Source organism: Amphiprion ocellaris, chromosome 17 (assembly GCF_022539595.1).
Source record: "Amphiprion ocellaris isolate individual 3 ecotype Okinawa chromosome 17, ASM2253959v1, whole genome shotgun sequence".
Classification (NCBI taxonomy): domain Eukaryota; kingdom Metazoa; phylum Chordata; class Actinopteri; family Pomacentridae; genus Amphiprion; species Amphiprion ocellaris.
In genome coordinates this window covers 27,850,326-27,878,113 of record NC_072782.1, presented here as the reverse complement: position 1 = coordinate 27,878,113, position 27,788 = coordinate 27,850,326, and the positions used below count along the sequence as shown (strand labels likewise).

Here is a 27,788-nt window from a genome sequence, read left to right as displayed (position 1 = left end):
TGCTCATTGGTCCATCATGGGATGTTAGTTTAAGGCTTCTATCTTCTCCTAAGACTTGAGGGCTGTACTAGCTTTTACTGGCGATTATTTATGAGCGATACAGATTCTTAGCTGAAGGAAAAAATTTTATCTGTAAATATGTTGAGCTGTACGTTACTAAAACCACTGAATAAAGCAGTTACGGTATCACACACTGTTTGCATCACGTTGCCATGGGAACCCAACATGTTTTCAGCTGGTGATGCAGAAATCGTATTAATATGTTTTTATGTTTGGTCTGTTTCCATGCTGGTACAACAGCTGATAGAACACTGGAACACTAATAATTCTACTGGTTTTATTACAGAGAATATTCAGTCAGTAACATTAGCCTCACTTTGATTTGGCCACAAATTGAAATTATTTCCTTCATTATGGGACAGTGTCAGATCTACATGCACTTTAATATAATATCATGAATAAATATATGAATTTTAAAGTTTAATAACTTCATTGTGCAGCTGCACTGTTTGGAAAAATATATATATTAACATGTTTAACACTTTTCTACCAGCATTCCCATCTTGCATCATTTCCAGTAGCAGCTTTTAACCGTCATACACAATCATTTTATTTTGTGTGGAAGAAGAGTCAAATGATGCGTTAAAATTCTCATTTTATGTGAAGGTACACATAGTTTGAAGCTGGAAACCTGAGTTAACAAAGAAAGTTGATAATCACCTTTGTAATACCCGTTAACGCTGACTGAGGCTTTAGTTTTTGTCGAGCCGAATTACACAAAGAAAGCTTGGTTATGTTGAACTTGGTCCAGTCCAGTCCTTTGGACTCTGTTTACCTTTCCCGCCACATGACAGGCCAGAAATTATGTTGGTTTCACAACAAAACTACATTCTGTTCAGTTTATTTTCATTCAAAAATGTGCACGGCAAGGCAGCTTTATTTGTAGCACGTTTCATACACGAGGGCAACTCAATATGCTTTACATTAAAACATTCAAAGCATTGGAACCATTCAGACAAGCATGAAAGAGCACAATTAAAATGACAAATATAATGAAACATAAAAGAAATGGAAAATTTGAAATATATTAAAAAATAAAATTACAATTTGCATTTTAAAAAGTTTTTTTTTTAAAAAAAGCTATAATAGGGAAGCAGTGGCAAACAGAAAAGTCTTGAGCTTTGATTTAAAAGAAGGGAGAGTTGGAGCAGACCTACAGCTTTCAGGGAGTTTGTTCCAGATGTGAAAACAGATATGAAAATGTGGACTGAGCAAAATTCATTACCCTGGTCCAGCAGCATGCATTTTGCAGTCAAAATCTAAGATAGACCTGTGATTAATAAGTAAATAAATAGGCTAAAAAAGCCACAATAAATAAAAAAAACAACATAAAAAGCATGAAAAATACTTTCATTAATAACCACATTTCAGGGTGTCCAGAAGCAAAGACAATGAAAGAAACAGAAACAGCCCATTAGTCATATGAGTTAAGTGTCAGAACTTATTCAGAAAACATGTCAAGCGCATTAAATCCTTTTTGAAAGACTCCAAAACCATCGTAAGTCAACTTTTTTTTGTGATATTAGACCTTTTTTTTTAATTTCACCATTTCCTTTTACTTTTCCTCATCAAATACTTCAAAATGCACATAAACATAAGTTCTGGAAACACATCTGCTCCCAGCTGACCACATATTTCATCATGTTTTATATTCAGGTTCTCTAATATAGAATTACAAATCCAGCTGCTATCACCAGCGGTCTGTTCTGCAGCACCTCTTTAAATCCCTAAGTAGATTATAAGAACATCAAGTGTTCTCTGTAGGTGCACAGATGGAGGAAGTAAAGAAACGTTGGACATAAAAACAACGGTTCTGATGAGCAGAGTCAAAGAGTAAAAGCCTAAACACTTAAAGTCCATGCAGGTGGAGCGTCTGCTGTGTGGCGGTATTCAGATATACAGACTGACTGTGTGAGCAGGGAAGCATTAGGAGGGTAAGATATATCGCAGCAGGGCTTCAGGGCTCAGCAGAAGGGAGGAAGGTGATAATTCACGGCACTGCAGCTCCTCCATGTGAGCCAGGAAGCCTCCGACCCCCACCGCCAGCCCCACACTGTGTCAACACGTCCTCAGCATAAATATTAATCCCTCTCAGGTTGATCTGCTGCTGATTGGGCCGCTTAAACCGGCTCAGAGCTTTGTGTTTGTCTTCTAATTTTCTGTATCCTGCCTGCAGACTGGGTTCATCCCGGCGGTCACGTCGTCGGTCCTCCCTCCTGTGATTGAAGCCCAAAGGCCAAAGCAGACCGATAAGCTAATTAATTAAGGATAAGTCACACAGCGATCCTCAATCATTAGTTCTACTCTGACCCCATTTGGGCCCTGATCTGCAGCAAATGAATGGTGTTCCAGTGACAGCAATATGTATTACAGCAAATAATCAGAGTAAATATCGCTTTTGTCTGTCAAACACAGTTTTACCTGTTAAAGTCTGCGATCACTTAGAGGTTTGGTGAACTACTTCTAGATATAAATGGTGATGAAAACAATTCAAGAGTGCTGTTGCTTTTCTATAGGATGTAAAGATCTGGCTGCACCATATTATTATTCTGCTAAAAGGGAAGAAAAAATGGCTCTTGTTTGTTTTTTTTCAAACCATTCACAGGTAAAGGAAGGATACAGCCTTGATGCTACCTCAAAATAGCGATGAGTGGATTTGTTTTGGTGGAGAGTGATGAGCGCTGTGATTAAAATGGATGATTCACTTAAAAAAAAAAAAACTATCATTGCTGCCTCATTGCAAGATTCAAATCCTCAGCAAAAGTGTGGCAGGTTGTTGGTTGGAGGTTGTTGTTTCCTGTTGCGATGGAAAATAGTAATACACAGATGAGAGGAAGAAAGCCAAGTGAAATGATTGGTTTATAATACCCGGTGGGTCAGACTAATACTTAGACTTAGACGACTTTATTAATCCCCGGAGGGAAATTAAGTAGTTAAAGGAGCATGGAGATTCAGCAAAGGGGTAAACAGCAAAACAACACAGAATATTAGGATGTAACGTGAAGGCAAAATAAATTAAATTAATAAAATAAAAATGATTAAATTAAAATAAAGAATACAATTAAATAAATTAAATAATTAAATTAATAAAATAATTTAATTCAATTAAAATAAATTCAATAATTAAATTAAATAATTAATACAATTTTTAAAAATTTGTAAAATCAAATTTAAAGAAATAAAATAAAGTGAAAGAAGATTAAAAAAATGTAAAATATAATCTAGAACAAAGGAACAGAATATATGAGAATGACAGCATGCAAATGAGAATGTGCTTGGATGTGCAAATGACATAAGAAGGTAGAGATGATTTTACAAATATAACGCATGGTGTTTAGAATGTAAAGTGCTTTTATAAAATGATTCAAGAGCAAAAACAAAACGAATGGAATCTTGCAGGACCACAGCTGAAGAGCTTGAATTGTGCCACAACCAGAATTCAAATGAAAACTACCAAAATTCACAAATTGCTGCTGTTTAAAACTGAAAACTATGAAGCTGAACCTTAGCCTTGGCATGTTTTGCATTTAAATTCACATCCCTTCATCTCAGTAAAACTGCTCTTGAAATATATGTTGCAGCCACAATGTAGCACACATCCAATGAAACTACATGACTTGGAATTTTCTGACAGTATACAGGGTGTCCCTAAAGTCTGGACACATAGGAAAACTCATTAACTATAATGTTTTTAACTCTATGGCTTTGTCAAAGGAAGAAAGAGTTGAACTGGTACTTCTCAGTGGATGTGAAGGATGGACATATGGAAAGATGGGGTTACAGAAGTGATCTTTTTCGGGCTAGCATGAATTTTAGCCATGACCAGTTATTAAGTTTCGGCTGATGCAGTTGGTTATCCAGAACAGGGTTCGTCCATGACACTGCCTGTTTCTTTAAACACCGTGGAAAAGCCAAGTGGAATCCTCCTTGGATGACATGCGTTAAATTCATCTACTATCTTTCTGTACGTCCATCCGTCACGTCCACTGAGAAGTACCAGTTCAGCTCTTTCTAAAATAAAATAAAATAAATTATTAAATCATTGCAAATATGGCTAAATAAACTACCTATCATTAAAATATTGATGCATATGATCTGTCATAGCCCTGCAGAGGATTAAGCAGCGTATAGATAATGGATGGATGATCTGCCATAATAATAATGCAGATTTAAATAACAAACCTCTTAAAGGGCAGCTGCTCAAAAAGCTTGGATGCTAATTGTGAAGCAGTTAAATGCCACTACACGGCTGTCGGATCACAACGGGGGAAGTTTACAGTGTCAAGTCAGCATAGACACAGATACCAAGCACAAAATCAAAGCTGATATTTTTATATTTTTTTGATTTTCAAGCTTGTAAACAGATGTATAAACTATATATCGTGCTCATCTGAGCCTGAAAATAAATCATAAGTGAGGCAGCACTGTGTATCTGACAGACATGTTGGATGACGTGGTTCAGATTTACAGCATCATGCAGCCTGTTTGCTGTATTCCTTCTACAGATAATATCCAGATTTAAACTCTGCCGACCATAAGCAGGAACTATCACAGGGATTATGCTTGATTGGGCTCAGAGCTGGAGGGTTGATTTCAACAGATCCTTCCTGTCGTCCTTCTGCACTGATGCTCTCAAGTCAAAGCCGAATATGTCTGCACCGCAGCTCATGATGGCCTCAGAAAGCTGCTGGAAGGAGCTCAGGAGCAATATAAATACTCTGACAGCGAGTCTGATCAAGACTTATAGAGCCTGTAAGAGTAAACAGAATGAAAAGGTTCTCCTGGGAACTACACGGGTGACGCTCTGAAGCAGGAGGTCTGTGACGGTAACAAGACACCTTGTCTTCCAGCGGGAATCTAAAGCTCTGACTTTCATGTTGACATTTCATTCCAGCATTTGGAACATGGCTGTCACAGAAAAGATGACTTTTTGGTACTGTATGCGTGTTTTCACCTCAGTGAGATTGTGATGTTCAGGACAGATTTAACCTGTCCTCGACACATTTATCACCTTGTTACGAATACAGTCCAGTTTTTAATTGTGTTAGTGGTGCAGTTTAGAGGCTGGTTGGCACAGAGCTTCAATCCAGAATGAAATATTGGAATAACTGTTGGATGGATTGGAATAAAATGATGTCAAAATGTAATAATTCCCACACAGGGATCCCTTACTGTGGTGATTCTCTGAATTATTGATATGAAGTTGACATTTGTGGTTGTGACAGGAATAAATTGACTTTCCATATCTTTGTCAAAACTATATGGATTGCTCTTGTATCTGTTGCACACATCCAAATTCCTCCCGTGAAGAATTCAACTATTTTTGTTCTCAGTAACTTAATAACCCTCTGAACTCAAGGCAGTTTTTGGTGTTTTGTTTTGTTTTTTTTATCCTGTTACATTTTTCGTCACTGTGAGCTCATTTTTAAAAGCAACATGAACATACAGAGAGCGCAAGATTGTCTTTTTGCATCACAGAAGAATTATATTACCATAAGTTATTAGAAAAATACAATAAAAGCAGTTTTTTTCATAGTTTATTTTACAAAAGTCTTTAAAAACCTAGAAACAGCATTTTGCCCATGGGTGCTGCCAATACTGACAACATACGATAGATGTTTTACCACTTACTAGTACGTTTTTTCGTTTCCATATTTCCATCCTATATGCTTCATGCATACACAGCCTGCAGTTCAATCCAGTTCTGCTAAAGAGTTCCCAAACTTTTTTCGTGTAAATGTTGGTCACAGTTTAGTTGTTTATTCCTTCACAGCTGCACTGAAGATCGCAGAATTTTTTACATTTTTTTGTTCAGAATCTGGTCAGAGCAAAGTTTATTTTTGGCATTTTTTTAAAGTAGACATGTAGAATGAAGTCATTTATTTAATAAAATGTCATGATTTTAACCTTGATTTGATCAAAGTTTGAATATCAGTTCAAAAACCTTCATGGTTTGTGTGTTTGCTATGATAACCACAGTTACAAGCTACATTTTGTGGGTTTTACATGCAATTATTCACATGAATACATGAGGTGACCTGCGTAATCGGGGTTATTTTTTATTTATGAAAGATCACAATGGAGGATAATGCGTTTTCTATGTGCAGGAGGGCACTTACTGGTTTCTACGTCCCATCTCACCAGAGGAAATGGGAGCAACATGTAAACAGACAGATGAATGCAGTTGAATATATTTTAATGAATAGGGGCTCTGGGTAACAGCAAAGGGCTCAAGAGGAAGAACAAAGGGATGCAGACTACATCCAATAAATAAATTAAAACAAAAGAACTAAATTAATTCCTGTGCCTAAGCAGGAATTACAGCAGGGAGTAGCACCTCTTGTGTGATTGAATAACTGTATTTGCAACTACAGTGTGGATGATTGTAGCAGCAGCAACTTAGAACCTGACCAGCCTCTAGTGGCAAACTCATATGTTTAACATACTTTAGCATAATAGTTTACAGAAGTGCAACAGACAAAGTTTGTTGGCTGCAATCTACCTCAGTAATAGAGTTGCTGTAAATCTGGCTGAGGTTTAAAACCAGTGCAGCAAAGTGTCAGATGCAGTTTTTTCTGGTTGACATGGCCTGCTATAATTGAGGGGGTTAGAAGCAGAGTGGTCGAACCCACAGATAATCCAAACTGACTTTTATATCATTTCTGTAATATATTATGGTCTAGATTTTAGTTGCAAAGTGATCTAACCCACATATAGCGTTACAGTGGTGCCTCCAATGTTAGACAGTTCTTGAAAACACTAAACTTTGAACCCATTTTTCTCAAAAAATACAGAAAGTGGGTTAGACCACTCTACTTCCAAACTCTTCAGTTAAACTATATCAGTCCATTTTATTTTGAAAATCCAGCACGTCACATGATGTCACCCACTTTAACTAAACCAAAAATCTGAATATTACAAAAATTTGTAAAACTTAAACTGCGACTGCGTAAAAACCATAAAAGACATCAAAACACAGATTTAGAGGAATAACATTTAAGGCTTTGTGAACTGTTTAAACTTTGAATTAAGTTTCTACTGCAAAATATATCAGAGCCGCAGGGTTCCAAAAATGGCTTGATTTTGGCAACACTTGTGATGCCAAAATCCTATTTTTAACCCCCCCCCCCCCCTTTTTTTTTTACGTATTTCGTAAAAAAATTATATGATATGTCACTCAAAAGTCATAGTTCACAATTCCCAATCGAGCCGCAGGATTTAATATATAATTACAGGTTTTCTTAGGAGCTGAAAATCGTGTCAAAAAAATAAGAATAAAGCCAGGGAACAGTAAAAACGGCTACAGCACAGTTGAATCTAGAGGTGTAAAGCAGCTGATTCTATTCATCTAATGGGCTATAAAATTTCAAATCCGGCAAAAAAGTGTGATAACTTTGAAACTTTTCATCTTGCGGCATCAACAGGTCAAGTTTCCCGTCTGTATTTTGAATTTATTGCATTTAATTAGCATATTTTAGCTTGTTTAACTAATATCTTGACGTTGTGAAACTCTTCTTTTCATCTTTCGCATCAGCTGAATCATCTTACATAGGATATTCATAACTACACCTCATTGTTCTCTTTGGAAAAAAGAGAACAAATCACAGATGCTAGTGCTGAAAGAAGAATCAACTTTGAATTCATTTCAACCTACTGTCTTTTTGGTTTTATCCATCTGATACTTTAGAGTCTGTTTAATTGGCTGTGTTGGAATAATACTGTTGTAACAAAGAAAAGCTGTAATGCAGACTTTTCTCCTAGTTAATTTTCACAGATTTATCAGTCACATCCAAAATCTTTAATGAACTGTATTTGGCCGCATATTTCAACTAAATCAGCACAGTTTGTGGATATCGTTAATTGAATATTTTCACTCAGACACGAATTGGATTAAAATTACTTGAGTAGAAGCACCAAATCTCTTCTGCCGGTAGTCATTTCAATTGTGTGTAAATTATCTCTGCTTCTGTTTATTAGTCAGACGTGTAATAATATTTATTTTCTGGCGTGTGGAAGAATTTCGCTGATGTGGCAGCGCTCTCAGCAAAACAACGCACACACACACACTGATTTATAGCACACTGGGCTGAAAGGAAACTGTTGCGGTGATTAGTGACCACCACCTATCGCTTTAATGAAGCTGATTAGAAGTCCTAAACCGAGATAAGTGCACAGTTGACTTCCCTTCTTGGCGATGTGTGCACAGAGGACAAGATCTGACTCCATCATTCATTTCTTTTATGGCTTCATAGCGTGCAATATGATTAAATTTGAACACCTGTGTAGTAAATATGTTGTTAGAACTGCCATTATAAAGTTAACACACAGAGACCCTGAAGTTCTGTCAGCCGGGATCCAGCGATGGAGCTAATTTATTGGGTGTTTTTGCGGTTGTATTATTACAACATGGCAGAGGTTCCCCCCCATTCTCTCTGTGGGCTTTGTGTTTTAATACTAAGCTGTGTCCTGCGAGGTCAAACTTAATCTGTGGCATCATCGTGTGCAGTCAGTTTTTACAGCGTTGACATGGCAATCTCCAGTCATCTTCCTCTTCCTGTTATTTTTAGAGGAAAGCACCTGTGAGGAAAATAATTTCATAATCTTCTTCACAGACTCAAAGAGTGCAGGGATGTGAGGAACTGTTGAAATTTTCACTTTAGCAAGAAAAAATTTATCTGACTGTTAATGGAAGGAGAGCTGGAAAACACACACTCTGACCTTGCAGTGTACGAACTATTGGTTGGTTGTTCTTGGTTTGTTGCAATAATTAGCAGTAAGGTTAATAATGTATGATTTGTTTTATTCTACAACTATTTAAAACAGTTCTTGTAATTTGACTGAATGTTGAAGAACAAATTTAAACCTCAGGGAACGTAAACCCAGCTGTTACTAAACCCCATTATACACTACCGTTCAGAAGTTTGGGGTCACTTAGAAACGTCATTATTTTTGAAAGAAAAACCTTTTTTTTTCAATGAAGATCACATTAAATGAATCATAAATCAGTCTAGACATTGTTAATGTGATAAATGACTATTCTAGCAGGAAACGGCTGATTTTTAATGGAATATCTCCATAGAGGTACAGAGGAACATTTCCAGCAACCATCACTCCTGTGTTCTAATGCTACATTGTGTTAGCTAATGGTGTTGAAAAGCTAATTGATGATTAGAAAACCCATGTGCAATTATATTAGCACATGAATAAAAGTGTTAGTTGTCATGGAAAACATGAAATTGCCTGGGTGACCCCAAACTTTTGAACGGTGGTGTATCTAGACAGTTAACAGATCACTATTATGCGATATTAATATGCTAGATTGCCCTGATCCAGTCTGAGTTATTAGTGCATTAAAGTTATCAAAATCAATCCAATGTGACAATGCCTGTCAAGTTAATAACTCTGCAATGCATTAAAAAAAAACTACATTTGAAGCTGTTCCTGAATGTTACATAGCTGACCACAAACCTTGCTGTAAAGCTGTAGAGAAGAACCGTCTGAAAAGTAGTGTTGAGAGGATGTAGAGTGACCCCACAAGCTCCAAAAAAAATTACAGAAATTTGTTTTCTTTACATGAATGCCAGAAAATGTGTTGTAGTACCTGATTGTTCCACCAGGTGGAGCTTATTACTGTTTAAAACTGTAGCGACCATGGACGGGATCACTTGGACTGCAGACAGTACCGTGTTGGCAGCAGAGAGCTTTGTTGGGTTGTCGTTTAGCTAATAAAGGGCCACCATGACAAAGAATTCTGAGACGCTTAATGACCTCCAGCCAGTGCTCATTTGTTTGAAATAAATTGGGATTGACTAAAACACATTTCTATATCCCAGTTGCATATGTGCATGTTCGTAGCTAAAGATATGTTTCTGTTGAATAAACACAACATTGGCACAAGATAAACATCCATGATACTCAAATTGTGCTACCAATTAATCGTAGATTTACTGACAAAACTGTGGACTATTGTTGAAGAAAATTATTAAAAGATTTAAACCCTAATTTTGTGCCACAAATTGAGCTCTCCTTTTACAACAACTGTGTGACAGCAGACATAAACAAAGGATCAAGCTTTGGTTCATGCTGATAACAATCAATTTAAAAATGAGTGTTGACATCAATACTTTTGACAACACAAAGTCCACTTTCCAGTTTTTATCAGCGTTTTAAACACATCTAATAGAGATGGACACAGTTCAGTGTTTTAACAAAGCCTTGATTTTCTTACCTTCATTTTAATACAAGCACATAATTTAAAACTGCAAACACCTGTGTTGTAGATGTTTGATTAAACTATCCAAATAATAAAAGTTAGTCCACACCTTCCAACCAGTCAGAATCGAGAGTTGTCATCGGCCATGCTTTAATTAATTTATTCAAACATACCCGTCTCAGAAACATTACCTTTGCATGCAACTCATTTGCAATAACAAATATAATTTGCGGGGCTCCACAGTGGTATAGTGGTTAGCACTTTCACCTTGCAGCGAGAAGATCCCTGGTTCGCGTCCCGGCTTTCCCGGGATCTTTCTGCATGGAGTTTGCATGTTCTCCCTGTGCATGCGTGGGTTTTCTCCAGGTACTCCGGCTTCCTCCCACAGTCCAAAAATATGCTGAGGTTAATTGATTATTCTAAATTGCCCGTAGGTGTGAATGTGAGAGTGATTGTTTGTCTCTGTATGTAGCCCTGTGACAGACTGGTGACCTGTCTAGGGTGTCCCCTGCCTTCACCTGAGTCAGCTGGGATAGACTCCAGCCCCCCCGCGACCCTAGTGAGGATTAAGCGGTGTATAGATAATGGATGGATGGAAATATAATTTGTGGTAAATGCTGCTACTGAACACAGTAAATCAAGTCTTGTTAATTAACCATCATTAGCCCCTCCCTGTGACTTTGTTATGGTCGATTAATACAGAACAGAACACAGCAAAAATCACAATTTGTTGGTATAATTGTTGAAAATCAATTAGCAACAGATCATCTTGACTTCTATGAAACCGGGTTGTGTGGAAAATAGTTTGAGCCACGTCAAGTAAATTCAGTGTTATTTATAAAGCACATTTAAAACAACAGGCATTGAGCCAAAGTGGTTTTCCAGTAGAGAAATACGACCGTACAATATTATAAATAGCTCTGGAAATAATAATACACCACTTTGACCACAGTTTTCTGCCTTTTCCTTTGTGATTCTTGGTGGAGCCACACTGCCCCTTTTTTCTTAAGTTTTTAATTGACTAATTTTGCTTATTCTGAGCTGGTTAACTATTGCTCTAATGCTGTATCTGTCATCATTAAGCACTAAGATGGCTTTATTCTTGTCACCTCATAAATCTCTTCTTTGAGACCTTATTGAACCATAATTTAGGTTGGATTATCTGTTGACTTTATATATGCCGTTTATGCTCAAAATAGTGATGATTGGAAGAATGTTTTTATCCATCTAATGATAATATTGACAATTTTACAGTTTCAAAACATCATAATTCACTGTATGTATTGAATTTTATGTAGACTTTTTCATGTCTTTTATAAGAAGATGTAAATGCTTAACCACTACGATAAAAGTCAAACAAAATATCGTTGAAGACTTGTTAAATAGACTTTGTAAAGAAAACAGCAGGTGCTCAAGTATTTTTTTCCAAAACTGTATAATACAAATTAGTCTGGATGGATGGATGGATGGATGGATGGATGGATACTTTACTATTCCCGAGGGAAATTCAAGCTAACTTCAATGACAAACTTCAATGTTAATGTTAAGACTTGACAAAGATTTAGTTTGAGCAGAAAATTGGGGACAAAGAAGAAGAAAACCTCCCTTTCAGTATGAAGAGATGTCCAGTAGAACCAGGTTCAGGGAGAGCGGCAATCCGCCTCGACTAGTCGGGGTGAGGCTAAAGGGGTGAGAGAACAGGATGACAGAGACAAACAGAAAACAAACAAAAAGATCATCAACCATGGACCAATTGGTGGAACCAGTAGCTTCAGCTCCAGAACCAGAAATACTTTCAGGTACAGAAAGAAAGGACAGAAGGGACAAAGCTCAAAGTTATTAACATGCTAAAGTGCTTTTAAGTGCTTGAAGGAAGTGACAAACAGTTCAGGCTGTTTTTAGAACCCACAGTCACCGACCTGTTTGTTTCTCTGGATCTCTGCAAAGTGGATCTTTTCAACCAGCAGTGAGTCTTGTGCTTCATTTCTGGAGTATGTTTTTAGCACCATCCTCCAATCCAGCAGGATTAGTCATCGCTGTTTTTTGGTTGGTTTTTTTCTTGCTTGTTTGTGCAAAGAGGTTTCTGACCACCATGCAGGTCTATTATACCCAGCAGCTCAGCCAGCCATTTGCTTATTGTTTTTCAGGATGGTTTTGCATAAAAGTCATTAGATGAGCTATTCTGAGCTGCAGGTTTTCAGAAAAGTAAGGCGCAGTGGAAGTGTAATGTGCTGTACAGTACATTGATGTGACCCTGACACCAGCAGAGTGCCGGCAAAGAGAGGTTTATGAAACACATCAAAGAACTGCCTCATGTCTGTTGTAAAATTGTCTTTCTACTATATGTCTGCCCTGTATTTTCCAGTGGAATTAAGCTATAGCAAAGATAAAGCACATGGCATTTAACCGAGCCAGTTTTGGATCCGACTTTATCTGATTTGCCTCTGTATCGATTGGGTGTCGCGGTGGTCGCCGGCATTGTTGTTTGTCACTGCGATAAGAGGAATAATCAGATTATCTGGCATTTAACAAAACCGAGCCAAAGCATGACCTCACACCTGGACCGGATCCAGCGAACCGACCCGCCTTACCAGATCTGCAGTCCTAAAAAAGAAAGCTCTTCGTCTCTGGGCGTCGCCTTCCTCCAGCAGGCCTCGTTAGCAGCAGGCCGCAGGTGTTCCACTCCAGTTGAGTGACGACCGATTTCATTAAGTCCCTCAAGTGCCAATCTGCCCTCTAATACGACAGCCAGAGACAGACTTTTGTGGTCCAATGCACCCTTGAGTTTAGCATCCAGGACACGAGCCTTTCAGAGAAACGCTCGCGGTAAGCATTGCAGCGATTAGGATTCGTGCGAGGTAGCGTCACCGTTCACCTTGGGCGCTAAACAGTTGTTGGCTCTGGTCAAACCAGGACTCTACAGCTGATAATACAGTCGGCCGAGAGTTGAGGAGGAGGTGAAGGTGCCGAGTGGAGACGGAGGAGGGTAAATATGGCACCGAGCCTGTTTCTTTTCTCCTGTTTCCGCCTCGCACAGGCAGACACGGACCCTAAAGCTGTGACTTTGAAGTGGCGTCTTTGATTAAGGAGTTAATTAAAGAAAAAGCCACATGCAGGCGAGCAGATAACTGGAGAAAAAAGAAAAGGAACGGGCGGCGATAGGGGGAGAAAGGAGCCAGATACAGAGAAGTGCAGAAGTGATATTGGCAGCTCGTAAGTTTCTCAAGTGCCAGAGTCGAGTCTTTTCTGATTGGCAGAGGAGCCAGCTGGCACAACGGGGACAGATATGAAAGCAAAAAAAACCACAAGAAACCTGCCACCCACATGTGTGAACAGCACAGTTTCTGTCCTGCTGCAAGCTGTGGTGTTAGCGCCACAAAGCTTTAATGATAATGGATGACAGTGGGACAGGAGGGAGAAGGAAGTAGGATGATAATTTATACATTTGGGATAAAAAGACTGATGGTTAGTTCGATGTATGTGGGTGTAATTTATGTTCTTGTTCCTTTTCTGTCCGCCCTGATCTGTCTCCCGCCTTTGTTTCCACTCTAACCCTCCTGCTCCTCTGTCACATCTGGGTCTTGGCCGCTATCTTCCTCCATCTCCGGTCTTTCCTCCCTATCCATCACCTCTTTCTCCTTCTTTTCCTCTTCTTCCTCTACTCCTCCATCTTTCTTACAGGTTTTGCTCATGTCAAATCAACATCTGCCTGTCCTCTTCCTCCATCCCTTTCATTAAACTTCCCTCGACTTCATTTTTCTCCTTTCTTTCCTCAATTTTGCGTTACATCTTTTCTACCTTCATACTTGACAACACATTTCTCCCTTTCCCTTTGCCCCCTTAATTTTTTATTTTCATTCCTTCTTTCAGTCCTCATTCTTTTTCTTTCATCATTTCCTCATCATTGTTGAAAACATCTTCTAACCATCTGAACCCCAAAACCTTCCTATTCAAAAGACATGCTATCTTTAAAACCTGACTAACTAACCGTGACGTGTTATCTTTAGAAAAATCCCAACAGTTACACGTTTTATCAAAGCTACAAACTGTAAAAACAGAAAGAATCATCAGACTGTCAACTTTGCAACAACCCATCTGTGATGTGGTGTTTTTATCAGGAAGTTTGACCAAATCTCAGCTTAAAAACTGAGTATTCCATCAAAATCACTTTGTTCTACATGTTGCATTTAAAAAGTGGCCAAAAATGAAGCTATGTTATAACCTAAAAATTCTGTTGTCCTTTATGTTACTGGGAAGCCACATTTAAAGATAACGTGAATAAAAGATTTTTTTAATAATAAATTGCCAAAATTAAAGTTAAAGTTAGTTTATTTATATAGCACATTTCAACAACAAGGTGATTCAAAGTGCTTCACAAGGACATTAAAACAGCAGATGAAAACACAATTATAAAAAGAAAGAAAACATTTATAAAATCATTAAAAAGGTCATTAAAATTTAAGGATGCAGAAAAGTAAAAGAATCAAAAACAAAAGTTGGGAAGCAAGGACATTTTAAAAGTTACACTGCAGAGTTTGTCATAAAATAAGATTTAAAATAACTCTTAGAAGAATTAAATTAAATTAAAACTCACCCAGATCTTACCTTAGAATCATGACTTTTTTTGTCAAAATCACTTTATTCTACATTTTCTTCAAAAAATTTGCCAAAAATAAAGCATTTGGACCAATGTGATTCTGTAAAAACCTAAAAATCCTTCTTTATTCTGTACAACCGTAAAGCCAAGAGTGATGCAGCTGCAATTAGCAGTCACATGACAAAAAATCAGGAACTTTTCAACTCTACTCGGATGAACTGCAAGCTGCGTTTATGTAGAGCAAATTGATGTATGGAGACATTCAAAATGAAGGTTTGTGTAGTATGTAGATTCACCTTTTTTTCCAGTATTAGTAACACCTGTATGAACTTGGAACATGTTGATTCTATTTTTGTAAAATAAATAGAGATTCAACATTTGTTTTTTTCTTTTTTTTATGATTGTTGGCAGTATGTCTGTATCATGCTGCACAGAAGATGATTTTTAGTTCTCTCTGTTTGTAATCATAGTTATTTTTCCCTATTTTTGTGAAATAAATAAAGAAATTAAACATTTGTTTTCTCTTTTTTATGATTTTTGGCATATCTGTGTCATACTACACAGAAAATGACTTATATTTTGCTTTGTTAGCCAGGATTATAGCAATGGTTGTTCTGTCTCCATAGAGCTGCAGGACTTTATATTGCAGTGAAAACTGAACCCACACTGAGTAGAAATGTCTCAGGAGCAAAAGTACTAACTGAAACTGCTTAAAGTTCTGAGTTTTAATCCCATTTTACCACCACCGCTGTTCTCTCCCTGACCTGTTCTTTACCCCTTCAGTTCAGCTTCCTCCTCCCTCAGTCACACATATATAAAATAAGAAATAAAAAACTTGTTTGATTTTTTGGTCTTATTTCATTTCTCTTTCCTGTTTCCTCCAGCCGGGGTTCTATAAAGGCGTGGCGGGCTCCCAGGTGACCCTGTCCAGTCTGGTGAACCAGTCTAGAGCCATGCTGGAGGAGCAGGCCCGCCACCTGCTGACGGAGGCCGAGCGCCAGACCATGGGCTACTACGTGGAGGAGTACCGGGACGGGCACATCGGCGTGGACCAGCTGGTCATGGCACTGTTTGAGCTGCTCAACACCCACGCCAAGGTGAGGAGGCTGGTCGTCTGTCTGAGAAGGCAAAGAGAAAAGATCAGAAGATAATCAGTTTTCTTTCTGTAGGAACCTGTGTGCGGCTGCTGTGTGGTTTGAATTGAAGTTTTATGAACCCTTCTGAGATTTATGCCAAGGCTTTTTGCCAACGCTCACAGCTCTGTTTTGTATTTTTCCGTCCTCGCCGCCTCTTAAGTCTCTGGATTTTCTCACAGTCGGCAGCAGTTCACCATATAAGAAAACACAATAAATCAAAGGCATTTTATTTTCAATTTCTCAAATACACTGCTGTTTCATAAGCCCGCAGAAAGCTTTTCCAGCTGCCTTGTACAGAATTTGGAGATACTGTAAAGCTTCTTTAGTACGTGGGTTGTTTTTGGTTAAGTTTTATTTGGATTTTTACAAAAATGACACAGAAATGAATCAAAATCAAAGTTGTGGTTGGATCATGTATTAGAAATTTAGTGGAAATGATAAAACTTCAAAATAAAATTAAACCTGCAAGCAGTGTTGAGCAGGTCCTCGCATCCTTGCAGTAGGGCTGGGCGATAAATCGATTTTATCGAGTAATTCGACTGTACTTTATGTCGATTTTTTTTTTTTAATGAAAATTGATTTTGTCATCAACATCCGCCACCAACGCCTTCCCGCTGGGCTCCCGTAGTTCAGAGCGCGCGCCCCCGCTCACCGCCATGTTGTTTGCGTGTCAAGCGTGGGGGGGAGGGGGCCGCACTCTGAACTACGGGAGCCCAGCGGGAAGGCGTTGGTGGCGGATGTTGATGAGAAAATCGATTTTCATTAAAACAAATCGACATTAAGTACAAAGTCGAATTAATCGATAAAATCGATTTATCGCCCAGCCCTATGTACAGGGTAGTTATACATCATTTCCTGTTTCATGGCGAAACATTGAAATTCTGTGGGCCGTCATTTTCACACCCTCAGACTTTTGCAGAGCATTTTGATAGCTTTTGATCACCCATCCTGGGCAAATTTGAGCTCTGTCGGAGTTACCCTGTTTTAGTTTATAGCTTTTAAAAATGTGCAAAATTGGTACAAAATCATCCAAAATATGACACATAATTCAAAATGGCTGATTTCCTGTTGGGTTTTGGGTATGGCTGTCACTGCATATTGATGAGTTATATATGTGTACCAAATTTCATAACTCTAGGTGACACGTACTGGCTGTAGTAAATGTTTGAAATTTTCCAGGTGGCAGTATGGAGCTATTCTGGCTCACACCTATGCTATTCCCCTAAAATCAAATTTTTTTTGCTGGTCCTGATGTGTGTGCAAAGTTTCACGCATTTTCAAGTCTTTTTAGGCCTTCAAAAGTTCAAATGAAGAGTCAGAAAAAGTAAGTCTAGAAAGTCCATGGGTTTCAATAGGGTCTTCGCACAATTTGGTGCTCAGACCCTAATAAGATATTCTCAAAAATCTAACAAAAATATAATTCAGAATCATCTTAAAAGTCAGTATGGGTGGCTCTTCTGTTGTTTTTCCCTCACCCTTCACAAATCCAGGCATTTATTGGGTTAAATGACCTCAAAAATGATCAGCTTTATCTTTGTCATATTTAAAAGTTGGGATCAATGGTTCGTATTTCAGTGTAATTTTTCAAGATAACCAAACCGATATTTAAAGACCTCTTAAAGATCTGTTTTGAAACAAGTAAAATCACTTGCTTTAATATCATATTATGTCTGATATAGTTTGCACAGAGTCCAATTATCTAAGTAGAAGTCCCCTCTGCAGTATTCATTTTAATAGACGATATACACAGGACCCTACATACAGTAGATATATCGACTCATTTGCAGCTCTTTTCCCTGATCCGCTCTCCTCAGGCAGCTCTGAGGTGCTAATATTCGCTCGTGTTCACATACAAATGCCTTAACTTATTGGCAATTAACTTAAAGTTGGCCCCTAATGACGCATTTCATTTGTTTTTGACTTCGTCTGCACGCAAACACAGCAGATCTGTTTTATTGTTTGTAGTTAGTGAGAATGAAGCAGATAATAAAGGTCTAAAAGGGAAGGAGACAGCCTGTTAAACTTCTGTTCTGCTCTCTTTAATGACTAATACAACCATATTCACAATACTTTACATCATAGTTTGCTCCGTTGTACATATCTTTCCATTTCCATCAAACAAAACCAGTTTGCAATTTGGTCGCAGCCCATAAATCCTACGTTGACCAGCAGACATTACCAAGCTGCTCAGCTGCTGTTTTAGCATTTATTAACTAGACTGAATGTATTGCTGATATCTATGACGTCACTTTTACCATTCATGGCGATGCAGTTTCTCTTTACAGACATCGACAAGTCAACTGTAGATAAATTTGAAGTAGTTAGAATGAAGTTGTAGATATATTTTATCTGTCGTGGCATCAGAATCTACAGCCCACTGTGGCATTGCAAACTTAACTACATATGGCAGCTGTTTAACTCCATGTCAGAGCAGAGAACTAGTAAATTTGATCCACAAATCTGTCATGGGGAAACTTTCATCATCCACACTCATTATGCTGATGACCTCCTCCTATTTTACAGTATTTTCTAGTGGTCGTATCCACCAAAATTTCCACCATTACTTCTGCTAACACTAGTTAAATGCTTTGTTGGGCCAATATCCAATGGAAAACAAGATGAGCAGCATCACGCACAACAATTAAGATTAATCATAATGATGTTTGAGATATTTGCAAGTACTATTTGACCAGCCAAAACTAAATTCCCAATATCTTTAACTGTTTCTAAATGCTATTACAGAAATCTGGAATAAAAATTGTGTAATTACAACTGTTCAAAATTACATTGTTGACATATGCAATTTTAATTCTAGCTAGTCAAACTCAATAATTTAATGTTAAAACTGTGTGCAGGTTATTTTTTTTATTTTTCCATCATGACATGAACAGACAAAAAAGGAGCAGTTACAAGTTACTGACAGAAACAGTAGCAAGAAAACACACATAAACCTTCTGGAGTTGTGTAGAAATGTGTTCAATTATGCCGGCATCTTTGTCTAACCTATAATATATACAATACAAAATCTTTTTAAATTAACAACAGTAACTCATTTTACTGCTTTTGTGTACACTGAAGTCATAATATTCAGATATTCACAGTGTAGGATAGAAAATATATCTGAACCCTCAGGGCATTTATATAAGAAAAATATGTTTAGAGTCAAGATTTGGCAAATCTGAAGTCCAGTTAATGAAGCAAGAGAAGGTGGAGGTTAGAGTTACTTTGACTTCTTAAAAAACTCCAACATTTCGACACATCTCAGAAGATTTAACACCGGGAATTGTTCATTTGCATGAAGCTGGAAAGGATTGTAGAATAATCTCAATAATACAATAAGCCTTTAGTAGCCTCACAGTGAGGAAATTTGCATTGTTAAAGCAGCAAAGTGGATAGTGCAAATATCAATACAAAAATTAAAATAAACCAAAAAATTTAGACAAGTTTTACTTCTTACATATGCAGATATTCACATTGTCCAAATTCCTTTGGATGCGGAAATAACAGTATTGAATATATAAATAGTATTCTTTCAGAATACAAATACTGATAGAGAATGACTAATACTGACAGATATTCATCCATCCACAGTTACACAAACTGTTTATAAATGGAGATGATTCAGTTCTGTGGTTCCTCTCCATGGAAGTGGGCATCCAGCTTAGATAATCCAACAACATAATGCAGAATCATCAGTGAAAACCTACGAATTATCAAGCAGCAACATCTGGAACTAATACAGAAATGATAAAAACTGCAGTTCCACAAATGGCCACTTGAGGCTTATATCAAAAGCGAGTCAATCCTCACAGACTCCCATGTTATAATATCCAGCTTTACAGCCAAAATAAACTAATTTACAGCAAGTACAAAAACATTTTTGGTCTCTTTAGCTAATTTCTCTTTTATGACAACTGTACAGGTGGTAAATTTATGTGTAACTCACCCATTTAAATTGTATTAAGGCTTAAAATGTTATATAATTAATGACTTGGCCTGTTTTATATGTCAATCAATGGCCCAGAAATGTTTCTTTGACACCTCAGCTCCATTTATACTCCACCACTTTGCTCATTTTTGTATTGGAGAATGTAGGAGTTGCCAAGGCAACGACTGGCGCTTCAAATCCACTGATCAGCGAAACCTGTGGGTCACATCTCGGAGGGTTCATTTATCTTGATATACAGTCAGTGAAGCCACCAGCTAAAGTTTAAAGGAATTATTAGAAATGGTGACAATCTCTCTACTGTATGCAAATCATTGAACTTTAAAGGTGTCTATGGCAGGACACTGAGGAGGAATCCACCGCCCCCAAATCTAAATCTAAATCTTCACACCAAGAACATGTCTGAGCTGAAATGGTTCTGTACAGAATAATAGTCTAAAGTTGCTCCTGATTATCTGATCTCCAGCTACAAGAAACAGTTGTTGGACGTTCCTGCTGACAAAGGAGCTTCGACCAGTTATTAAATCCAAGGTTTCACTTACTTTTTCTGCAAGCGCTGTGAATGTTTAATGAGTGCGTTCAATAAAAACACAAATGATCGTAACAGCATCGAGTTTGTTTACACCTGAGAATTAAATTAACTTTTTACTTCCATCACTTTTTGTCCATCATCACTTTTTCTGATTGATTAATCTCGAAAACCAGGTTATCTCAAAGGGTTTGCACACTTCTCTTGCCACTGTAGATTTACATTTATGACTGTAGATGGAGAATTAACTCATGTACAAAACATCTGGTACCAAATTAAATCCACAACTGTAAATTGCATTATTAAACTGACAGTCGAACAGCAGACACAGCACGTCTGAAACATCGCCGGTGAATGTTACGACGGAGCTTTGACTAAGCACAGCTGGAATGTGGTGCCAGATGTGTACATTAGGCGATAAAGTTTAACTGACAAGTCTAAATACAGTATTACTACACTATAAATGACATATGTTGTTCTGCACAGCGAAGATTAGACGTTCAACAAGAGTAGAGATAAACAAAACACATTTCTAACCTGCAGAAACAACAAGAATTAGCTCTAAAGTTATGCTGAAGAATCCAAAGATCAACCGTCTCTTTCCTCTTTTCTCCTCAGTTTTCTCTGCTGTCGGAGGTTCGAGGTCTGGTAACCGCCCAGGATCTGGAGCGATTCGACGGTTTGGTGCTTCGACGTGAGATTCAGGCTCTGAAAGCTCGACAGGGGACGGCCGGAGCCTCGGCCCTGCAGCCGGACTCCCTGTCCATGGTGTCGTACCCGGACACCCTGACGTCGTCTTCGGCCAGCTTCATGACCAACACCACCCTCAGCTCTGCACGGGTAGGCAGCAGTAGAATCATTATGTGGCTCTTTCTGAAGAGTACGTCTGCTTAAACCGTCAAAAATGAAAATTTTTTTGGGTGAAAGCATTGCTAATTTTACACCTGAAGCTGTAATTTGAGGATTTTCTTACACGTTTGAAGGCAAAGTTGCAGTTCAGCCTGCAAATAGTAAGATACGAGTGTTGCATTTTTAGTTTCTGTGAGAGGACAGTGTGATATATTTCCATAGATTATACCAGATTCTCCTCCAAAAAAATATCCAGTTTGGGTTTGGACTTTGCTGGGCTGCACAATGACACGTTTCACTGCCTCCCCGCTGAGATTGAAAAGTCTTTCAGCTGATGTTTGATAGGTTGTGTTTTTTCTTCCACCTCAATAACCCTCCTCTCCCATAAAAAAACACACCTTCTCCCCCCTACCTCTTCTGCAGGAGAGGCTGCTCTGGCTGATAGATATGATGGAGGTAGGAATTACTGCCCAAAGTGATGAATGCTTTCCATCACAAACCCACACTTACAGAATACACAGCAGAGCAAAGAGATGTAAAGTTTCCCTGCAGGTAGACGTGAACCAAGCACACATACAGCAGCTCACCTCGGTTTGGGGTTTTTTTGGGGGTTTTTTTTGTTGCAGTGAATTTGTTTGGAGTGCTTTTCTTCTTTCTTTACCTTGATTTGGACAACAAACTGTAGTGCTTTTAAAGAAAGTGTCTAGAACGGAGTCCAGGTTGTGGCGAGTCAGGCTTTTATCCTTGTCTTAGGCTTCTCGCTGTTTCTGTGTCGATGAAATCCCTGTTACAAGGCATCAACAAAGCAGCACCTGAGGTTTTTATTCTTTCCTTCGGAGGAGCTGAGTTTTCGGTAAATAACGCGCCGGCCCCCATTTTTCTCTTTAATGTTATTACCCCAAGACAGCAGTGACAGCAGTCATTACATTACATTCATTTAACAGACGCTTTCGTGACAGTAACCTAATGAGCTTAATATATTCTATAACGTACTGCAGCCGCTCCACAGAGGAAGCCATTGTTCCCGCCTGGCAGTTCAAGGCTGCTTCAATCGAGCAAAGCACATTAACTTGGCTCTAAGTCTTCAGTGAAATGCTCGAAAGATGCTCACTTTTCATATTTTGATTTATTTCTAATGAGAGACGGCGGTTTGCTCTGTCAGTCCCAGCGTGTTTTGTTTGCGTCTTTAATTACAGCTGGGGGCTTTTTGTTCAGTTTGCACAGCTCAAACGTGTTAGCATGTGGCTAATGCGTCAGATTGTGTGTTTGGTTGGATGAAGATGAGTGATGGCACGCACACCAGATACATACATGTACAGTAAACACAGCGTCTAAGCTGACAGCAGAGATAAGCTGTTGACTGTCTACAGATTTATCCACCAAACAGAACCTCTCATTCAGATGCTTCAGATGGGTTTTGCTGCCTTTCTACATTCCCCTCTGAGAAGCGACATTTACATGTGCGAGCGAGACTGTGTGTGTGGTGGTCGGTAATTCTTCCTGTGTGTCGGTTTGTGCTGTTTTGGACCCACGGGTGGCTGCAACCACTGCTGTGTAAAGCAGATTAGAGAGCTGGGTGGTTTTGGGGAGGATAAAAACACTGGATTTCAGAGCCACACTCAAATCCAGGTATACAGTCAGGTGAATACCAATGCATCCACACACACATAAACACAAATATATGTTCACATAGCTATCTTTTTGAGGACATTCACTGATTCCTAGCCCATCAGCCTGACCTTAACCATCACAGCTAAGTATCCAACCATTCCCACTAACCCCTGGAGGGTTAGAACCAAGTTTAGGTGTATGGTCCAGATCTGGAATGAAGATGGGGTTGTAAATGTGCACAGGGTTTAAGAATCAGACTAATTCCTGGGTAGGTTTTCTGCGTTGCAGATGAAGACAAACCTGGGTTGCCAGTAAAATCAGAATGAGAAGGATAACCTCCTTTAACAGTATTCATTTTTCACAGTTTGGTCAATATTTGTGCAGTACTTCACAATTTTTACCTTTTAAGATGTCAGTTTAGGCTGTCACAGTGTTTTAAGTTCCCGTTGTGACTTATGCTGGGCATAGACTAAAGCAGTTGTTGGTTGTTTTAACCCCTCCAAACAATCACAGTTCTAGGATCTTGGACTTACATATTAGGGGTGTAACAACTCATTAATTTTTGGATTTAGCTTTCATGGTTTTTGGCAGTCAAAAATTTTCAGATGTGAAATTCAAATTCCATCTGTCCAACTATTTATCACGTTATTATGGAAAATAGAATGTTTTGAATTGGAATTCCACCCAAATTACCCAAAACTGAACTGTTGCTGTTCACTGGCAATGGAATGAAATATGTTATATTTTAGCAAAACACCATTTTTCCACTACCAATCAGCTTCACTGTGATGGGATGGTCGCAAAAATCTCAAAAACCCTGAGATATAAAAACAACACTGCATGCAACTATTGGTAAATGGGACTGCAAGTTGTGCTTAGCCCCCACATATGTGCAGTTAACTGAGGGACTGCACAGTTTTTACCTTTAAACATGTCAGTTTGGGCTATCACAATGCTTTCAAAGTCAACTTTATTGTCAGTTCTGTCATTTATGCAAAACATAGGTGGGATTGAAATGCTGTTTTAAACATTCAAGGCACAGCAGAAAAAAAAGCAAAAAGCCGAAGACACTAAGAAACAAGCAATGCAGTGCAATGGACAGTGCAATAGTGTAGTTTCAGTTCCTGTTGTGACTTACGCTGGGCTTCTTCTAAACAAGTTGCTGGGTGTTTTAGCCCCTCCAAACAATCATAAGTTTCGGATCTTGGAACAAAACGTTTTGTCCAGAATAGTTCACACTACAAGGAGTTTTACTATCTCTTTCCATAGCCGAAGGAATTGGGATCTTGGCCTGAACTGGTGTTTGATAATGTGACGAGTTTACAAATCTGAAAGGGCCACCTCAGTAATATCAAACATGTTGGATATTTAGCAGTGAAAATCGGGATTATCACAACTGCATAAAGTGACATTCTAGCTCTTGAGGCTAACGTTAGCGACAGATGCAATCTCAAGTACAGAATAAGCAGCCCATGTGGAGAAAATCTCATTCAAACTCTGTCAGACGTCTTCTTTTGTTTTTTCTTCCCACAACGTATAATTAGTGTTCAGCAAGTTGTCGCACCACAGTCTCCATTTTGTTTCCATCAGTTTCCCCGTGAGATCACCTCTGACACGATAATCCTCAGAATATCCTGCAGTGTGTGATGTCCTGTTATTTTCAAATCCTGCGGCACGTGCAAGATTGAGATTAGAGAGAAAAATGTCTGCGAAGTTGCTCGTTATGTGCGAAACTGATTTGAGATTCTGTTTTGAAACTCCTGCGGTGTGAGAGCCATGTCAGGCTACATGTAGAGCCAGTTACAGCTTGCAGTCTGTCGGTTGCTGCAAGCGGGGACGAACCTCCACCGTCAGAAATGTCCACAATGGTGGCATTTGAAGCCTCAAGGACCATATTGCAACAAAACAATGGCTGTTGCAGGATCAGATGTCTCCTATAATAATGAACCAGTACAACACATAAACTCCCAACTGTCTCCTGAATGTTGGATTATAACTGGATGATCATTCAAACCGTACGCACAAACATAACGTGCTCTGACTGCTTATCGTGCACAGCAGCTTTACTGTATATGTAACGCGCCGATTGACTCTTGTGATAGATATATTGGCTGTAAGTGCTCCACATGCGGCAGCGAGGGGTAATTAAGCTGAATTGATGGGGCTTTTGTTTTGGTTTAGTGGCAGAGTTAAATGAAGGGCAGCGTTTCTCTGAACTCAGTTCCTCTGCTCTGAAATCGCTCTCAGATCTGCTGCAAATTACCTCCTCTCCACCACGCCACTGGGACCGAGCCTGCAAATCCTGCTTTGAACTGGGTTGATGGTTCTTCATCGATTTCACAGCATGTGTGTTTTGCTTGTGAAAGAAGACATTATAGCTGCGAGTGTGTGTGTGTGTGTGTGTGTGTGTGTGTGTGTGTGTGTGTGTGTGTGTGTGTGTGTGTGTGTGTGTGTGCATGTCTTCTTTTGCTTGCTGTCTTTATGGTCTCTGGTAAGGAAAAAAAAAAGCAAAGCAGCAGAAGTGACGTCTTTCCCCAGCAAATCTAATTTGACATTTGTTTTGGGATAAACACACATCTGTCGCTCTCTCTGGCTCGCTTTAATCACACCCGACCCTTCTTCTTGTTTTTCTGTCTTTCCTCTTTCGCCTCCACATCTCTTCCTCCACTTCTTCCCCTGAATCTCTCAGAACGACAGCGTGGTGGAGACTAATGAGGAGGATCCTCCGGAGAGTCTGAACACGCTGCTGACCGACATCTCTCTGGTGAGCCCTGCAGACAGGCCAACACAGCCCCTGCTTCGGCCTGATAAAGATGGATACTGCACTGGGGAGCACAGCGAAGAGGGGTGGGAGGGAGATTGGAAAAAAAAAAAAAACGGTGGAGGGGGTTTTGGATGGATAGAGGTGCTTGAGACGTAGCTGACCTGCAGGCTTTGTATTAGTAGAGGTTGGAGTGGAACAAGTGTCGGCGCCAAATGGGAACAGAAAGAGAAGGAGCGCTTTGTAAGTGCCGATGTAGCTTTTCTTCTCCGTAGAAAGAAGTGAATCAAGACGTGACTTCTGTGGCCTTTCCAATTCTCTCCTGAATTTACACTTTGCACCACAGAGTCACGGAATAGAGATTGCATGGCAGCCTCGGTTTCCAAAGCAATCAATCAGGAGGTCTCATTTGTTTATGGTGAACAGCAGGAGGCAATAGGGAGGTAAAGGAGAAAGATTTTAGTCTGCTGTCATCCAAGGCTACCTGCCACTCAAATCATACCTTACTTTTTGTTTTGTTAAACTTTCCTTTACGCTCATTTCGTGTCTCACTCTCGGTGTTGTTCATCCCACTGTTTGGTTTGTGTTTGAGCACTTTTACCTGGAAATACAGGAAACCAGCGGCATCAAACCAACAAGCAGCAGTGAGTTCCACCTGGTTTGGAAGTCTTTAACTTCTTCAATTCTTCTTCATTGGTACTAAAGCTGGTGAAATGGTAGAACTGAGTGCAAGACTGAATGTATATACGAGTCATGATGAAACATTCTAAACACTCTTTGCTTTTCAGTATCTGTTCTCTGAATGCATGTTACATATTAGGGGTGTAACAATACATTCATTTTTGGATAAAGCTTTCATGTTTTTTAAGTTATAAATCAAATTTTTTTTTAGCTGTAAAATTCAAATTCCACCTATCCAACTATTTATCATATGTTATTATAGACAATAGAATATGTTAAATTGGAATTCAACCCAAATTGCCAAAAACTGAACTTGTAGTCGTTAACCGCCAATGGAGTAAACATTCAGCTGCACTGTATTGGGATGGTAGCAAAATTATCAAAAAACTCTGAGATATAAAAGCAACACTTGATCCAACTACAGGTAAATGGATTCCTTTTGCACAGAGCTAAAGTTAACTGTTTATAATTTGTTGATGTTAATACACAGAAAAGGAGCAAATGTTTGGAGAAAACATCTTCACAGAAACTAATTTTATAGTGTGGAGCAGGACTTTTTTTTAAGACTTTAAGTTTGTGAACTGGGATTGGGCTATTTGTTAAAATTAGTCCAACAAGATCAAGGAGTCCTATAGCAACAGATGAGCATTTCCCATCCTCTGATTCATTTGTGGTGACTCGCCGCAGTATCAACATTGCTGCCACACATTGATTTTCAACTTCTTTATTATTAAAAATGGGTATAATCTTATTTAATTGTAGCAATGCATCCTACTGTCTCTTAGACACGTTGGAATCATAATGCATTCAATCTGTAGTTCATGAATAGTTGATATCATGAACATCTCTGCACAAATTAATCCATATCTGATGCATTCAAATTAACTCTGATGAGTAATTCTATCTGTTCTTTACACAGAGCGGTCAATCGGAGACCCAACTCAGTTATTAAATGTAGTAAAGTGTCATGTTACCTTTTTAGTATCATCTGCAGCTCCTAACTGTGGCAGGGAAACCTCTAGTGGCCTGACTCCTAGTTGATAACTATCCTTTACTTTTGGGACCAAAAAGACAGAGGGACACCTTGAAAACATTGCACAAACTTAGCCTTAATGGATTTTTTTGGGCTGCAAACACAGTAAACAACATTTTGATATCCCTTACACTCAAATTTGCAACAGTAACTGGATCACCTCTGTTGACCTGCAGTCCAAAGACCAGTTCCTATCAACGCATGCTTTGGATTGTGCTTTACAGGTTAATCAGTTACTGAGTTGAATTCTAAAGGAAGCAAATCATCTAATTTGCAAAGTAAAATCACCAAACTCACCCCAAGAAACTTGATAGCCGATAGATTCATCCAATCGCCCAACTCTACTGTAAACATATTAAGGCAGTTGTTAAA

The 27,788-nt window shown here is 38.8% G+C and overlaps 1 protein-coding gene across 3 annotated transcripts in view; it reads left to right on the top strand.

The window, feature by feature from the left end:
* The window catches only part of whrna (whirlin a), a 204,357-nt gene that overhangs the window by 157,616 nt on the left and 18,953 nt on the right, over positions 1–27,788 (top strand). For all 3 annotated transcript variants that reach the window (XM_055019461.1, XM_055019462.1, XM_055019460.1), the window contains exons 6-8: positions 15,755–15,967; positions 21,100–21,321; positions 25,631–25,705. In XM_055019461.1, coding sequence (XP_054875436.1) covers positions 15,755–15,967; positions 21,100–21,321; positions 25,631–25,705 — 510 coding nt within the window. The remainder of the gene's footprint in view (positions 1–15,754; positions 15,968–21,099; positions 21,322–25,630; positions 25,706–27,788) is intronic.